This window comes from Phaethon aethereus (assembly GCF_964289735.1).
Source record: "Phaethon aethereus genome assembly, chromosome: 15".
Classification (NCBI taxonomy): Eukaryota; Metazoa; Chordata; class Aves; order Phaethontiformes; family Phaethontidae; genus Phaethon; species Phaethon aethereus.
Window position 1 is genome coordinate 715,057 of NC_138591.1, and position 16,850 is coordinate 731,906.

General features: G+C 64.3%; 1 protein-coding gene across 1 annotated transcript; it reads left to right on the forward strand.

Moving 5' to 3' along the window:
- Positions 1-747: 747 nt before the first annotated feature.
- Positions 748-14,168, forward strand: HS3ST2 (heparan sulfate-glucosamine 3-sulfotransferase 2; the record flags this gene model as incomplete). Its single annotated transcript, XM_082006521.1, has 2 exons — positions 748-1,193; positions 13,550-14,168. The coding sequence occupies 2 exons, from the start codon at positions 748-750 to the stop codon at positions 14,166-14,168; spliced, it is 1,065 nt and encodes a 354-aa protein (XP_081862647.1).
- Positions 14,169-16,850: the final 2,682 nt, after the last annotated feature.

Genomic DNA, 16,850 nt, shown 5'->3' on the forward strand with positions numbered 1-16,850 from the left:
GTGGGCACCCAGCCCGCTGCCAGCTGTGCCCGCGCTGAGCCCGTCTGCCCGGCGCCCGTTCGCGCTCCTGGCCCGGGGCTGCGGGAGGCCCCGCTCCTGGCCCGGCCGGGCTGCGGAGGCAGACGCGGGTGCCCCGGCCCCGCACCGCTGCGCGGGGTAGTTGAGGACTCGCTGCGGGCTCGGGGCTGCCTGCAGGGCCGGGCAGGGCGGCGGGAGCCTCCGGCCCCAGGGGGACGGGCGGGGCGGGGCTGGGCGGGATGCTCGCGCCGGGGCCGCGCCCGGGCGGGGCTGGGCAGAGCCGGCGGGGTAGCGAGCCGGGCCCCGGGAGGGGGAGCGAGCCCGGGAGCGGGAGCGAGCCCGGCCCGGCCCCGGCCCCGGCCCCGGCCCCGGCCCCGGCCCCAGGGAGGCTGCTGCCGCCGAGCGATCGCGGGGGCTCCGGGAGGAGCTGACGTCAGGCGGCCCCTTAAATAGCGGCGCGGCCGCCCCTGCCCCGGCACTTCCCGCCGCGCCGAGAGCGGGGCCGCCGCCGTCCGCGCCCGCCGGGGATGGCAGCCGCGGCGGCGGGGCCGCGGGCGCGCAGGGGCCGGGGCGGCGGGCGCAGCCCCCCGGGGCGGCCCGGCCGCGCCGCCGCGTAGCCGCGGGACATGCCGGAGCGGCCGCGCGGGGCGCGGGGCGCCGCGGGGCCCCGGGGGCAGCGGCGCTCCGGGCCGGGCCGCGCCATGCCCGGCGGCGCGGCCCCATGGAGCCATGGCGCATAGGGCGCCGAGCGGGCGGGCTCCGGCTCCGTCCCGGCGGCTGGCGCGGAGGGTCCTCGTCCTCTTCGCGCTGTCGCTCTCCTGCTCCTACCTCTGCTACAGCCTCCTCTGCTGCTGCGGCGGCCCCGCCGCGCCCCGCGCCCGCTGCGCGCCCGGCCGCAGCGCCGCGGCCGCCAAGAAACTTCTGCAGAAGTCGCGGCCGTGCGGGCGGCCGCCCCCCGCCGAGCCCCCGCAGCCCCCCGCGCCGCCGGCCGGCAGCCCCCCGGGGCCGGCGCGCCCGGGCGCCAAGCGCCTGCCGCAGGCCATCGTGGTGGGCGTCAAGAAGGGCGGCACCCGCGCCGTGCTGGAGTTCATCCGGGTGCACCCCGACGTGCGCGCCCTGGGCACCGAGCCCCACTTCTTCGACAGGAACTACGACCGCGGGCTGGAGTGGTACAGGTGAGTGCGGCGCTGCGGATCCAGCCCCCCGCCCGGGCACCCACCACGCCCGGCATCCCTGCCCGCCCCGGGCACCCCTGCCCCCACCCCGGCATCGGCATCCCTGCCCCCCCCCTCCCCCGCGCGCTCTCGGTGCGGACTCGGGTCTCGGGTCCGCGCCCGCTTGCCCCGCCGGTGCTGCTGGTGGAGTCTGTCGCCCGGCCGCACGCGGGGCGTTTTTCCTCCTCCTCCTCCTCCTCCTCTTCCTCTTGCGGTGCCGAGCGGGGTCGCGGCCGGGCTGGCTCCGGGCAGGGCTGCCGTGCCCCGGCCCTGCGCGGCTGCTTCCCTCGCGGCCGTGGGAACATGGCTGCTGCAGCCCACGCCAGCCCTGCCGGCAGCGGGCTCTGCGGACGGGGCGAGAACGGGTTTCCCATCCCGCCTGAGGAAAAAAGCACTTGCCTGCACGAAGGGGCCTCCAAAACGCGAGTGAATGATTAGCCCACGGGCCAGCGTGGCTACCCTCCCTGCGGCCCCACTCGGTGCGCCCCAGCACCCTCCTGCCGTCAGGTTCTATCTCTGGCTCTGTGAGAGGAGCAGTCCCTGTTCTCCACCGTCTTGTCTCTCTGAACTCAGATAAGTGTGGGTCTATCTGAGATCTCTAATAATTCACAGAGAACAGCGAGTGCGTCTCCAGCAGGAGATGGTGGGATTTTAATTTCAGTAAAGGCTTTTATGAGGAGCTCAGGGATGCTCATGGAGAGGCAGCGAGTACTGTGTGGGAGCAGGTCCCAGTACCCGTGGGCTCATCCCCAAGTCCATGGTCCCACACTCGGTGCTGCAGGCAGTTCACCCCCTGCTCCCCACGGTGTCCGACCCAGCGCACTGGTGTTCGTTGGCTGCGCATTGTGGAGCGCTGCAGGAGCGGTGGGCTGCTCTCGGGCAAGGCCACGGTGCTTCTGCTGGGCATCAGCCTCAGGAGGCAGAGGAGGGCTCAGTCTGGCCCTGGGTGCCTGTGAGCTCACAGCAGGGGAAAGGACACCCAGCACGGTCAGTGCATCGGAGCATCATGGTGGGAGGCAGCCCGCAGGGCCACATACCGAGCTCGCTTGCTCCTCCATCTCAGCAGCAGTTTCCCAGCAATGTCCCCTGTTCCAGAGCAGGGCAGTGCTCATCAGCTGCCAAGCAGTTCGGGAGGCACCGTGGCACAGTGCTTGCTCCCAGCTCTGCTGGGGTCGTGGTTTGTCCCCTTGCTGAGCAGGCACGAGTTGTGCCTGTGGCATGAGGATGCCCGTTCCTGACTGTCAGCAGGTCAGAACTGCTCTGAACTGCACCTGCCTGCTGGGCACTGGGCTGGTGCTCTGGCCCTTGTAGCTGGGGTTCATGCCTGGGGAGGACCCTGTATGTGGGAATGTTCAGCTCCTTTTGCAGCGGTACTGGTGGCAGCTGACAGAAGAGCCAGGACAGGCGTGCGTGAAGCTCTCTGAAGCTGTTGCCCTCTCCTAAGGCTGTCCTGCAGCATGCCCAGTTCCTCCTGTCCTTTGGAGATAGGTGCAGCAGTGTCCTTCGCCTGCTCTTGCCCCTGTGTCATTCCTACCGCCCCCCATCAGACACTGTCACCCATCCTGCATCACCTAAAAGCAAACAGCTGGGAGCAGCCCTGCAATACAGGCATGTAAGGACAGGAGCAGCAGTGGTTTGTCTAAAGGGCATCCAGAGTAGCAAGGACGGGCCACGGAGCAGGACATGGGTCCTGGCTGAGCCCCTCGCTCAGAGGGGGGCTGCGTGTGCTCAGCACCTGGCTGGGAAGCAGCCCTCCCAATCCTGAGCTGGGGTCCCCCCATGCAGTTCTTGGCCCTGCAAGCTCTCCAGGCTCCTGTGCTTCCCATGTGCACAGCTGGTGTGGGGAGTCCGGGGCTGGGAGCCTCTCGGGCAGCACCGGACCGAACCTCATGGCACTGTTCCCACAGAAGTGCTCATGGCTCCTTGCAGGAGGGCTGGGGCCACAGAGCCTGGCCAGGGCAGCGCTTGCCAGCGCCTGTCTGAAGGAAGGGAAAGGGCTGCGCCCTGCGACAGACTCTGCCTGGGGCATGTAAGGGCACCTGCGGGCACCCCCTGTGGTGCTGGGCCAGGAGGCAGGAGCTGTGTCCCCCTCCAGCACACACTTCGGCACCGAGGGGCTGCAGCAGTGAACACGGAGCAGCCAACCTCCCACCCCGAGCCGTGGTTCAGCCTGGGATCCTCCACGTGAAGGGGCTCGTCTGTGACCGGGAGGGACGCAGGCTGTGACAGAGAGTGGCAGTGGCGATGGGCAGCAGCTGAGTGAGACGGGAGCAGTGGTGGGAGCGCGGCCAGGTGAACAGTGTGCTGCCTGGCTTTGCGTCTGGATCGATGGAGAGAGCACGCCGGAGCAGCGGAGCCTCCAAATTAGTTCAGCTAAAACAATTAAATGACACTTCCCTGGTTTTATTACTTTTTTTTTTTTAACCTCACAAATGTGCCAAAACTTAAGCACAGAGGCTGCTAATGTATAAAACGTGGAATTGATTTTTCTCCTTGCAAGTGGAGCAATTAAATGTGGAGCAGTCTAACCCGCAGCGTGATGAGCTCCCGTCGCTCTGCCAAGAGTCCGGAGAGCAGGAGAGCAGGGTCCTGCCAACGGCCGTGTCCCAGGAGGGCAGAGCTGACACCATGAGCTGTGAAGGGCTGCCCCGCCGGGACCCCGGGGCGGGGAGGCCGGCCCCAGCTGCCAGCCAGGGAGAGGCGATGCTCCCGCGCCTGGGGAGCACTGCGGCACGGTGGGGTCTCTGCAGGTAGCCCAGAGCACAGACCCCTTGGAGAGGCAAAGGCTTCCCCCATCATGAGCAGAGACTTTGCTTGCAGGAGCCCCTGGCTGCTGCGACAGCCGAGTGCCCGGCTTGGCTCCATCCTTCCCATTTCATAGCCCAGAGGGTAGCCGAGTGGAGGGACCAAGTAGGTCTGAGACGGCTGAGAGCAGCGTGAGAGCGGAGCCCCTCCGATGCTCCACAAGCATCAGTTCCTGTTTTTCCACATTTTCCTCTGACGCAGAGGTGGCAGAACCAGCGGGAGGGGACATCGCCTCCCGATCCGCCTGTCCTTGCTGGCTCCACATGTCCAAATGTTTGCTCACAGCTGCTGTTTTCATGGTGCCTCCTGACTTCACTCCTGCCGTCGCCCGGGGCAGCCTGGGCTCCGTCCGCTCCGGGGCACGGCATGCTGGGCAGAGCCAGACCCCTCTGCTTTCCCCCGCGCCAGACCACTGCCCGGGAGCTGCCTGCTCACCCACTGCAGACCCAAAACACCCGTGCCGTTTCCAATTCCCATCAGTCTCTCTAATCCACCTCATTAGCTACAGATACACTACAGGAAAGGTATTTTTAGCAAGATCTGTTTTAAGACAACTGAAACCAAAGAGCCAGCTACTGGGGAATATCGATTCATTACCAATCCTGGACTAAATGTTCAATATACAGCTTTTTCCTGCTGCAGGTAGCATTGTGCCAATAACCTTCAATATTTTCCAGAACACAGGGAAGACAGTGTTGTTTAATTTGCAGTTAACTTTGAGCAATGACTCCAATTACAGCATCTTGGGGTGCAGTTTTCCTCCCTAGGGTTCCTGAGTAACGCTGTCGGGTGCTCCAGTGTTATTTTCACAGAGGGGCTTTTCCTAGGCAGGTCTGGCTGCAGCCCGAGCCTGGCTCCTGCCTGCGGGCTCCGCTGTGCCTCCGTCTGCGGGAGCCGAGCCAGGATGCGGGCGCTGGCCCAGGGGAGGGACGCGTCTGGCTCCCGCGTGGGTCCACCAGGGACAGCACTTGGGCCGAGCCCAGCCTTGGGCCAGGCCCCGGCGTGGCCACGTGCCGGCGCGACAGGTCCCTGGGGCACCCGCGCTGCTGGGGCTCTGCCCCGTGCCCCCCGCGCCGGCCGTGGTTTCGGGATGCTCCTGGCGCTGCAGCGGCGCGAGGAACGCTGCTGGCCTCTGAGCGGTGGGCGCTGCGGCTGCGCCGGGGAGCAGACCCTGCTAGCCGGTGAGCATCGCTGCGCCGTCCTCGCGTCCCTCTGCCCGCGCGAGGGAGAGGAGGGAGCCGGCAAAGCTGGCTCCTGCACTCCGCCTCGCTAATTGCTCTCTGCTAATGGCGAGGTTGGCTCGCACACAAATGGGAGCCCATTAGGCTTTGCCCAACAACGCGGACTGTTTTGTGGGCTTGACTGACTGCCTTTTGCTAAAGTTAATTAGTAAGAAGAGAGGAAGGCAGCAAGCTTCAAGGATGCTTTGAAATTTCCTTGACTTCAGAGAGTGCCCTGGCTCTGAGGAATGGGTACGAGACCTCCGGCAGAGACTTCTGTGTGAGGAGCTGCCCTGCAGGCAGCGTGTTCCCTGCTCGCTGCCTTGCCTACGATGGCTTGTGGGCAGCGATCCCACCCTGCCCTCCTCTGGGTGGGGCTGGGTGCCGCAGGGACCCTCGCTCAGGCCCCGGGGGGGCTTCCCCTGCCAAGGAGCTGGGAGAAACGTGGGGAGGTAAATCCACGCAGGGCACCAAGCCTTCAGTATTAACGACGTGCGTTCTTGCTCTGTCTTACATGACCTTGTTTGTAAATGCTGCAATTTGTTCTAACGTTCCCTTCGGTAGCACGAAACCCAGCTCGTAACCTGGCGTGGCCATGGGCGCGGGCGCGGGCGCTTCGTGCAGCTGACAAGCGAAGGACGCTGGTCCCCGGTGACCTTGGGTGTCCGTCGAGGTGCTGTCTATGGTGTCGGCCACGCGGTGCGTGCTCCGGCGCGGCTGGGGCATGTGCGCTACCCGCTGCCGCGGGGCTGGGAGCAGGGACCAGAGCAGGCTCCCGGGACGGGCGGTGCCTGAGACCCTCGGGCGCTGCGGCCGGCCACCCGGGCACGCAGCCGCACCCCCGGCCTGAGCGGCTGGAGACGCAATGACCGTGTTCCAGGTGCTTCCCCGGCAGCAGGCGCGTTAGACGTGGCGGAGTCGCCCTTTGTCAGCGCTGGCGTGTGATGTGGGTTCTGTGGGACCCGCGGTTGGGTTGATGTGGTTTATTCTTGGCGCCAGCATGTTGTCCCATCCCTTTGCACACTCCTGAGCACTGAGAGATCATCAAGTGGGCAACATACCTCAGACATCGGCCTTTAATTAGGGAACCACTGCAGCAGCTGAGGCATATTAGATGATTTTTTTTAAATTAATATTAATTTTTTAAGTTTCACCTACGGAAGGAGTTGCCTTGGAAGTGAGAGGTGGGGAGACCCCAGCCTTGCCCTGTGAGCCGGTGGGTGGGCTGGCACTGGGCTGGGGTGCGTGCGCTCGCTGGCGGGCTGTCTGCCCAGACCCAGGGGTAGCGGCGGGGCCGGTGAGCTGGGCTGCACAAGCCCACGCTGGGAAGCCCTCGCCTCCCACTGCTTCCTGGCCACACTCCCCTCGGTGCTGGCCTTGGGCTTTCTCGGACCCTCCGTTGGTGCTGGACGGCTGTTTAGGAAGATGGGAGTTATATGTCGGCTCAAGTGCATGAAAGGCGTCGGCAGCGTGCCCTTTGGAAAAGATTTTGTTGACTTTAAGGACACCACAAATCTCTGGAGCATTTAAATGATTAAAAATGAATCAGCAACAAAGTTAATTACTGTGTTCACGCTGCTTTTATGCATTGAAATGTCCCTCATTAGCTGTCTGTGAGCACTTCTGTAAATTCTTTGAACATAAACATTTATTAAAGGCAGCCAATCCATCATTAAATCCGAGGCTGCCGTAGCGTGGGGCGGTAGCAGCGGCGACAGAGGGCCGGGCCAGCGGCTACCCGGGCCGCGGTCCCTCGGGGTGGCGTTCCCCCGCTGCGGACACGGTGCGATCTCTGGAACCGTGCGGGCTGGGAGGACACAGCGAGTCCATCCTGCTCAGCACTGCAGCAGCCCGGCTCCCGCCGCCAGCCGGCTCCCGGCCCCATCAGCGTAGTGCTGCCAGCCTTAGCGCGGGCGCAGGGGATGCGGCAGCGGCGCGGGGGGGTCTGTTTGCCCCGTGCACTCCTCGCAGGGTTGTTCCACTGCGAAGCGGCAGCTGCGCCGCGCTCTGCTGGGGTCACCCTGTGTCCGCCGCGGTGTCACTCAGCCGGGGAGGGTTTTTTATCTTCCTCACACCTCGGTTTCTCATGTGCTTGACCCAGTTTTGCTTAAACCTCTGTGTAGGCTTGCTTGAGCTTTCCTCTACTGATGCCATGGGTGGTCCTGCTGAGCCCAGCAGTGCTGGGCCACCGGGCGCGAGCCGGTGGAGGCTGTCAACTGCATGCACCCGCAGCGTGGTACGGCGTGGCACGGCGTGGCAGAGCACGGTGCAGCCCCCTCGGCAGCAGGCAGAGAGCCAGGGACCAGGCTCCTGCTGCGGTGCCAAGTCCCGTGCAGCAGCCGGGCTCGCTCCGGCGTTGCCGGTGGGATTCTGCCTGTGCCTTCCCCTGCTCCTGCTGGGGCAGTGTGGCAGGCAGCCCTGCCACTCGGCTCCGGCCAAGGGCGGCGAGGGGCAGGCTGTGGTGTGGGGAGGGGACCTGCTGTCGGGTCAAGGTGGAGCAGTCCCACGGGACCGTCCGGATGCCAATCTGCGCTCTTGGGAGAGTTTCTGCGCTCGTCTCCAACACGTCGAGCTGCAGCTGGAGGTGAGCTCGCAGCCCACCCTTCTCCCACCTCCTCAGTGACCCTCGCCACTGCCCCGCCACCCTGTGAGCCCCGGCCAGTCTGGCCCTGCCGGCGGGGCAGCGAGCGGGTGCTCGCTTCTGCTGGAGGATTTTGGCTCCCAGTCTGGAGAGCCTGCCTGCACGCGGGCAGCGTCGCTGCACGCAGCCCCTGAGCCTGCGACATCAGCTGGACGAGGAAAAGCGCACAGCCCTCGTCACAAGAGCCAGCGCTTGGGACTTTTTGGCAAATTAAACAGTTTGGTTTTATGCCGATGAGTGGATGGAGCCCAGGATTACGCCCATGTCAGTCTCTAGCCTCTGAGGAGAGCCCGGGATGCGCCTGCCACATCCTCGCACATGGTGAGCTGCAGCAGGCAAATACTTACCCGGGGGCTGCCCCGCGCTCCTCCGTGCTCTGCAAGCTGGATGGAGGGGCTCTAACGGGATTATCGGATGGGCACTCTCCCCACGCACGCTTATCTGCAATATCTCAATCACCTGACGAATTTTCGTACGAATTCCTCCCTGGGAGAGTGTTTTACGCATGTTCAACATCAAAGCAGTGCAGCCAGCGAGGGAGCACATGTTTCTTTAATGTGGGAGTGTTGTAGGGGCCGCAGGGTGCCCAAAGGCAGATTATAAGAAAATTAATAATTCGGTCTAGGAAAGGTGCTGGTGAGAAGTTAACTCCTTCAGGGCGAGGTGCTGCCTTCGCACTGGCACGGCCGCAGCAGGGCCGGGCTCTCCGCTGCTGCCGCCCCATGGCCGTGGGGGCTGCCCGGGGACGTGCCGGCTGCCGGGCGCTGTGGGGCATAGTGGCACTGGCTTGGCCACGTCAGGGACAGCAGCTGTCCGGGGGCCGTGCCAGTGACTGGCTGTACCTGCCATGTCCCTCTCCAGTAACATGGGCAAACGCAACCTCTAAATCTGCAGGTTGGACGGGAGCGTTACTGCCCGTATCAGACAGCACTAAAGGGCTTTAAGAATCGAGTAACTGTAATGAAAATAATCTCCAACTCAAGAGGAATTAACGCTGGCACTCCAGCCAGAGTAGTGCGTTGAGCGGGAGATGTGGCTGGTGCCGGGGATGCCCCCCGCTCCGCCAGTACGCCCAGCAGGTCCTGCTGCGTGGGAGGCCCGGGGGGGGCATTTGCAGGGGCACCCTCACGTGCCTGCAGGGCTGGGCCAGCGCCGGGCACGTTCGAGACTCTCGCTCGTGGTTTTTCTCTCCCAGGCAGTCGGAGGCAGCCGGGCGCAGCGGGGGGACAGGCTGCTCTGCTCCCCAGCCCACGGCATTGCTGCAGGGCCAGGGTGGAGTTTGCTCCACTACGTCCCTGACGATTTCTGTGCAGAGCTGCCCTGGTATTCACTCAGCATCAGCATTTTTGACCTCCTCCATTTCTGCCGCATCGCAGATTCCCATCACCAGGATACGGTGCGGATGGCTTGTGCCCAGCTGCCGGGTGGAGGAAGCCTCAGTGTTTCTCCATCCTGACCGTGCTGATGGGGAGGGAGAGCGCTGGCAGCGGCCGGGGCGGCAGCAGCGTGGGCAGCGCAGTCGTGCTGCGGAGGAGCCGGAGGGGACTCGGAGGGGAGGACTGTGGCCGAGGGAAGTAGCCTCGCGCTGCCCTCCCGGACCACCGAAGCCACCGCCCAGCCCTCCCGTAGCAGCGGCGACCCCCCCACTCCCCTGGCATGGGGGTCCTGTTACCCAGCGTGGTTGTGAGGGCAGCCACGCCATCCCCCTCCCAGCAGCCCCGTCCTCGTCCCCGGTGCGGGAGGAGGCAGCCGCTGACTGTTCCTCAGCGCCCGGCAGCTCTCCCAAGAACAGCAGGTTTGGTGTCTCCTCTCCGCGCCCCGCGAGTGCTCCAGCCATCCCTCCCCATCGGTGTTGCTGGTACGACACCGTCACCGTGCTGGCGTCGGCTCTGGCACTGCCTGGCAGCGGCTCGCTCTGCGTGCGCCAGGAGCCGGTGCCGATGCTGGCCGGGGATCTTCGGTGAAGGCGCCGGTGCCCAAGACGAGTCCCCGAAGCGGTGGGAGCGGCTCCGGCCTGAGCCCCGGCTGCGTGGCACCGCAAGCCGGCTGCAGAGAGCCTGCGTACCTAAACGCAAGTGTTGGGCTTAAAACTGTGTGACATGCTATTTGTATGCAAATATCTCTGTGAATGCAGAAGTCCAAAAATATCATTTTAAAGTCAACTGTAATTAAGTTTGCAATGCATTTCCCCGCTCTTGCAGCCCTGGGGATCCTGCCGTTAACGTAAAGATGAATGCCTGGATGACATTTCCCCCCCTTGCATGGTTTCACTGGTGATTTATTTATCTATTCGGGTTGTGTTTTGTTGTCTCAGCAGTCTCTGTTGTTCAGGAGCAGCAAACACTGGGAGTCCATTTAAAAAAAAAACAACTCTTGTCTCATTTCCGTAATTTACTATGCAGAGATTTTGTGTTTTTCATAATGGATTAGAACCTGTAATTTCATTTTTTGAATGCGTGGACCTAATAGCTCACGTAATGAAAGTCTAACAAGCCTGAAGATGAGCCATTAATGCAACAGCAGTTTTATGATTCTCCACCAATATATTGTAATAGTGAATCACTTATAAAACTGTCCCACGCTGATTTACGATGAAACTTGTTTGTGATACAGAGATACAGCCGTGGTGCCTGCCGCTAAATTAGCATTTCCTGACAGTCATTAAACAGTGGGAATCGTAATTGGGACTTATGGGGTTTGGAGCAGAGCAGTGGGAAAGGCCAATTAAGCCACGTCCCTGCTCAGGTACGTCTGTAAAACAGCCCTGTTAATTTCTGTTAACGAATTAGCTTGTTCTCTTGCAAATGAGGAGACTGGTCAGGAGCGCGCGAGGGTGCGCAGGCTGGCTGCCGCGCTGCCCCTCGGCAAGGGGCAGCTCTGGGGCCACGTGTGGCGCGGGGAGCACGGCCCTGCGCCAGCACCTGGGGCAGCGAGGACGGCTCCCGGCAGCCGGGCGCAGCCCGCTGGGGCACGTCTCTTCAGCACCTCTCCTCGGGTCTCATCCACGCCCTGGACCACGGTCTCTCCTTGTCGCCATGTCACCTTCGCAGGCAGCGTCCCAGGTCCGCTGGGGACCCACTGCCTGCGGCGCATGCTGCCGCCCCCGCGGCGCCCTGCGTCTTCCATGGCGGCCCCCTCGTCACGCAGGATGTTGCGGGCTGCTGTTGAGTCTGCTCCCGGTTAGGTCTTTCATCGGCTGCCTCTCCGCAGAGCGAGCCCCGAAGCCGGTGGCTGTGGACCGTGCTTGAAGGGTCCCTGCAACGACTGCTGGTTTCCCTGGAGCTGTCTGGGCTTGGTCACCGGCTTGATGCAGCTCTCGGAAACACTCGTGTCGCAGCACGCCAGCGAGGCAGCGCGGCCGCGGCAGTTGTGCGGGGTTTGTCCGTGACTGAGTCAGTGCCTCGCTCCCTCCAGCTGAATCGCTGCGGCCAGGGTTGCCGACGTTTGCTTTCCCTGACGGCTCCTGTCCCGAGGCCTCGCTGGGTTGCGCAGGCGCCCGTAGCTCCGAGTCTGTTGAAGCGGCTGTGGTACCGGCTCCTCGCCAGCCTCCTTCCCTGCGTGCCCTTGTGGGGCTGAGCACGTCGCGGGGGGCGGGGGGCTCACAAGGAGTCCCACCAGCTGAGTTAACGACGCCCCCGCTCGTACAGCGGCTGCTGCCGGTGCCACGGGGCTGCCAGGGTGCGGATGCGGCCGGAGGGCAGCAGCCTGGCTGCCCGGTCCCCCTCGCCGCACCGCGCTTGCCGTGCACCAAAGCACCTCGCTGGGTCTGCCAGGGCCGCGAGCCCACCCCTTGCTCTTGGAAGAGCCCTGCCGTGCCCTGGAAGGGTGCGGCGGGAGGTGACAGGCACGGGGAGGTGACAGGCTCTCCGGCAGCCAGCGTGCTGCTCTGTGCCGGGCACGTGTGGGTGCCTTGCGTTAAACATACGGGCTCCGTTGTAAAAAACCTCTCCTGGAGGCACGTTTTACGGTTGCCGTAAGGCAGCGCCCGACGGTGCCTCTCAGCCCGCGTTCTGCTGCACAGCTGAATCCGAACCAGCCAGTTTATGAGCCCAAGCCACCAACTTGTGCCGCGGAGCGCGAAGAGCGGCAGATGCTTCTGAGCAATGAAGGTAACTGCAGAAGAAGGTGCCCTTCCAGCCTGCGCCTCTCCCCGCGGCGCTGGGCAGGAGGGCGGCGGCCCCCCGGCAGGCGCCCAGCTTGCTGCGGTGCTGCCGACGGGTGGGCTCCTGCGTGCCCGGAGCTGTCGTGGCAGCAGCGCACTCCCCACTCCCCGGCGTGGGTGCTGGTGCTAGTCGGTACCTGCGGGGCACTAGCCTCACCCTGGCTGCCCGCGCTCCCTGCCCACTGCAGCCAGGCACTCCCTGCCCGCTCCCTGCCTGCTTCCTGCCCGCTCCCTGCCTGCCCTAGCCAGGGGACCCGCGGCGCCATGAATCTGGCTGAGATGGATTTGGTAGTTTACTCTAGTAATGCAAGACCAATTTATAAATCTTTCCATCCCATTAGTTTTTATTTGATTTGGATGTTCACATGTCAGAGCAAATGATTTAATTAGTGCTAAGCTGGGCTGCAGGGACGCTGCATTTTCCCCAGGCCTGGCGCTCCCTCCCTGGCCTTGCAGCCCAGCTCCCTGCGCCAGAAACAGCCGGGGGCACGCAGGACCCCATCTCGGAGCCACTGGGCCTGACCAAGCCCGCAGCAGGGTGGGCGATACCCTCATGGGCACAAGCCCCGTGTCCCTGGGCGGCCCCTTGCTCCCAGGTCCCGCCGGAGGCGCAGCGCAGCAGCCGGGGCTGCGTCCATCACTCCCCGTGGCTCCTTGTGGCGGTGACGTCGCACAGCTGCCATTTGCCGTCGCTGGGCACAAGGGTTGCATGCAGGCAGCACCGTCCTGCCTGCCCCTAGGATGAAGGCAGAAGGACGAGGGACTGTGCTCCTGGTGGGTGCTGGAGACCAGGACCCTCCTGGTCTGGCAGCCTCCTCTGCCCCGGGTGCGGTGCTCGCTGCGGCGCTGGCACGGGGAGCGCGGGAGCCGGGGCGCGCCGTAATGTGATCAGGGAGGAGACATGCTGCGTAATTGCAGTAATTCCGGAAGGAGCCGCTGTGATTTCTTTTGCAAATAGCAACTGGTGTAGGAGTGGGGGATGAAAGACTGAGCACAGGCTCCGGCAGAGACTGTCTGCTGGGTAACGCGTCCGTGCCAGCAGCCGGGAGGGCGGCAGGACCACTCCCCTTCCCGGCTGTTGGCAGCTCCGGCGCTTCCCTTACATTGATAATGGCTTCACTGACGGTGGGGACGGAGCAGCCCCGGCTGCCGCACAGCCCTGGGGTCCCCGGCGGTCTGGCCGTGCCTGTGCACTCTGTCCCGCCTGGCTCTGGCCTCCCTCTGGAGCTGGGCACCGCCACTTGCTGCTGTGCCTGCAGGGCAGCCAGTGCCCCCATCCTCTGCCCAGGGGCTCCCCTGGGGCTGGGGGTGACCCGGGAGACAGTCAGGGACAGGGGCCCGCAGCGCTGAGGAGGGACCTGTGCCTGCCTCGTCCTGCCTCGTCCTGCCGGGAGGCGACAGCCCGCCAGCCCCGTGCTGCAGACACCACCTCCCAGTGCCGCACCTCGCCCGGCTCCTTCCTCACCGTCACCTTCTGCTTTGCTTGCAGGAGCCTGATGCCACGAACGCTCGACAGCCAGATCACAGTAGAGAAGACCCCCAGCTACTTCGTCACCAAGGAGGCACCACGGCGAATCTTCAACATGTCCCGGGACACGAAGCTGATCGTGGTGGTGAGGAACCCGGTTACCCGGGCCATCTCAGACTACACGCAGACACTCTCCAAGAAGCCGGACATCCCCACCTTTGAGGGGCTGTCCTTCCGCAACCGCAGCCTGGGGCTGGTGGACACGTCCTGGAACGCCATCCGCATCGGGATGTACGCCGTGCACCTGGAGAGCTGGCTCCAGTACTTCCCCCTCTCCCAGATCCACTTTGTCAGTGGGGAGAAGCTGATCACGGACCCAGCCGGGGAGATGGGCAAAGTTCAGGACTTCCTGGGCATCAAACGGGTTATCACAGACAAGCACTTCTACTTCAACAAAACAAAAGGTTTTCCTTGCCTGAAGAAGTCGGAGAGCAGCAGCTTGCCTCGCTGCCTGGGCAAGTCCAAAGGCAGGACTCACGTGCAGATAGACCCCGAGGTGATCGAGCAGCTTCGGGACTTTTATAGACCTTATAACATCAAATTCTATGAAACAGTTGGGCAGGACTTCAGGTGGGAATAAGCGTCTGGGAGCAGGGCCATGGTGACACGAGGCTGCAGTCTTCCATAAGGGGGGCCCAGGGGAGCTGGTGCCAGGACCCCCTGGCCAGCCCGTCCTGCCCGGAATCTGTGAGCAGGGGCAGGCAAGGGGCTTCCCCAGCCCCCGTGAGGCCGGGATGCTCCAGGGCAAACCGAGACGGGGGAAGAGACGGAGTCTTGCCGCCGCCATCGAGGGATGAGTGCCCAGCAGGCACCGCCCGTCCCGGCAGGTCAGCAGTGCCGCGGCTCACTCCGTGGGGTCCCATTTGCTTTCACCGCTGCGCGGTCCCTGGGGCCACAGTGATGGCCCCATCTTGCAGCCCATTTGCAGGCTGCTCCAAGGCACATCCCTCCTCTGCGTCCCAAAGCAAACCAGCACTCCTGGACACCCCCCGACTGCGGGCAGTGGCCGTGGGCTGTCCCCATGGGGCCACGTCCTGCTGCGGAGCTGAGGCAGGCAGAGCTCCAGCCACTCCGCTTTGCCTTTCGTCACTTAAGCGCAGTGTGTAACCGTGAGGACAGTGAGATATATCTGCTTGAAAAAGAATTCTATGAAAAATGTTGTGCCGATATTTTGTCCTGTGAATAAAGCACAGAATCCTGCTGTTACGGGTACTTTAGTGGCACTAGTTTCCTTGTTCAGCATGTGATCCCTTTGTGTAAATAAAAGCGGCTACCACTGGTCCGTATGCATGGGCTTTTCTTAGGGCAAGGCTGGGCAGCCCCGTGCTGCACCGCTGCCCATGCGGTGCTGCCGGGGGCCGTGCGAAGCCCCACTGCGCCCACGCGTCAGGCGAGGCAGCAGGCACGGGGCTGGGGCAGGACAGCGGATCAGCCTGGCACGGTGAGGAGGGGACTGTGGCACAGCCCTTCACAGGGGTGGTGGTACCCCTCGGGAGTGCCGGGGGACCCCGGGGTTAATGCCGCCTCCCGCCAGCTGCCGGGGGGGATGGACGCTGCATTAGGCACAAGCAGCAGTAATTTATGGTTGAACTTAATGGGCTGTTCTACAGGAGCCCACAATTACACTGAAATGTCAAGCGCTGCACACTTTGCTAGGTGCCCCCCCGGCCTGCGCGCATCTCCTGTTGCATTACTCATGGTTGTCCTTTGATTTACCTCCCCGGCTGCAGCCGGCCCCGGCAGAGGTGCTGAGCCGTGGGCAGGCTCTGCAGGCAGCCCCTCCTGCCCTGCCTCAGCTGCACGAAGCGGAGTAGCGCCCGCAGCAGCCGCAGCCCCCGCAGCCAGGCGCTGGGGACGTGCCTCAAGGCGCACGTGCCCCGGGGCAGCTCCTACAGGGTCTCGCCCAGCCACAGCACGATGGTGCCAGCTGGGAGCTGCCGCGCCTTCTCCAAGCAGGGCTGGAGCAGAGCCCCCCACGCCTCCCCGCTGCGCCCAGCCCTGCTCCCTGCGGGTGCACCCTCGGCACCGGCCCAGCCGCCGGCCCCCGAACCTGGCCAGGCCCTGCAGCACTGCGGTGTCCGGCAGCGAGCAGGCAGGTGCCCCTCGCCCCGGCCGGGTCACCCCGTCGCTGCCCCTCGCTGGACTGATCCCGGCAACCAGCCGCTCTGGCTGCCGGTGCGTTCGGGGCTGGGGAATTCTCCCCGCTCAGCATCCTGCCCGGAGCTGAGATTGATGGGCTGCGTCGCCGGGCGCTCGGGCCGGGCGCAGCACCGCTGTGCTCTGGCTCAGCACGCCGTGAGCGGCCGGGGCGGCCGGGGCCCCAGGCAGCTCCCGCAGGGCTTGGCCACGGGGATGAGCCGCTGATCGCGGCGCTGGCACGGCCGGGCAGCACGGGGCCCAGCCGGCCAGAGGAGCGCCCGCTCTGTGGATGCACACACGTAGCCCCATCCTGTCCTGCAGCAATCCATCTTACAAACCCGTTAGCAGGCCCTGTAATGAGCATCGCTGCTCATGAATATCAATAACGGCTCTTGTTGGAGTGGTGTTCTTTGCCTTTCCGAGTGCTGGACTGTTTGAATCATCTATTGATTTTTGTAGTAAATCTCAGGCATTTCCGTCAAAGGTTGCAATTTACCACAAGCATCTAAATCTCAGCCCAAGCCTTCAGCGTCTCCCCCGTGCCTGCACAAACCGGTGCCGGTGCGGTTGTGCAGCCGGGCTCGCCCCGGGACAGGGAGCAGCCCGGGAGCGGCCAGACGGGCCGGGGGGCTCCCACTGCGTTTGCCAGCGCAGCGCGGGTGCCGCGGCAGGGCCGCTGCGTGGGGCGCTGGCGCCTGTTGGGTCCCCACGTGCTCGGTGGCAGAACAGCCCGGGGTATGACAGGACAGGGACAAAACCCCCCACCCAGGCCCCCTGCGGCCGCTGCCAGCGTGGAGCTGGGCACGGCGAGGGCGATTCCCGGCCAGCCCCGCTCAGACTAGTCCTCCGGTGGCACCGGGGCCACGGGGAAAGTGCCTGGGGAGAGCGGCAAAGGGGGGAGGTCCTCCCAGGGAGGCTGTGACCCCAGAGGGCATGGTGTCACCCCGTGGCGTGAGGGACACAGGCACCCCGGAGCTGGTGGGTCACAGAGACGGGCTTATGGACACGTTTCGCTCTGAAACCTGTGCTTTCTGCCGGGGCCGCACAAGGCAAGCGCAGAACAGGGGGATCGGCCTGAGCCCGGCCCGAGCAGCTCCGCACACCTCGGGGCCACGCTGGCGCG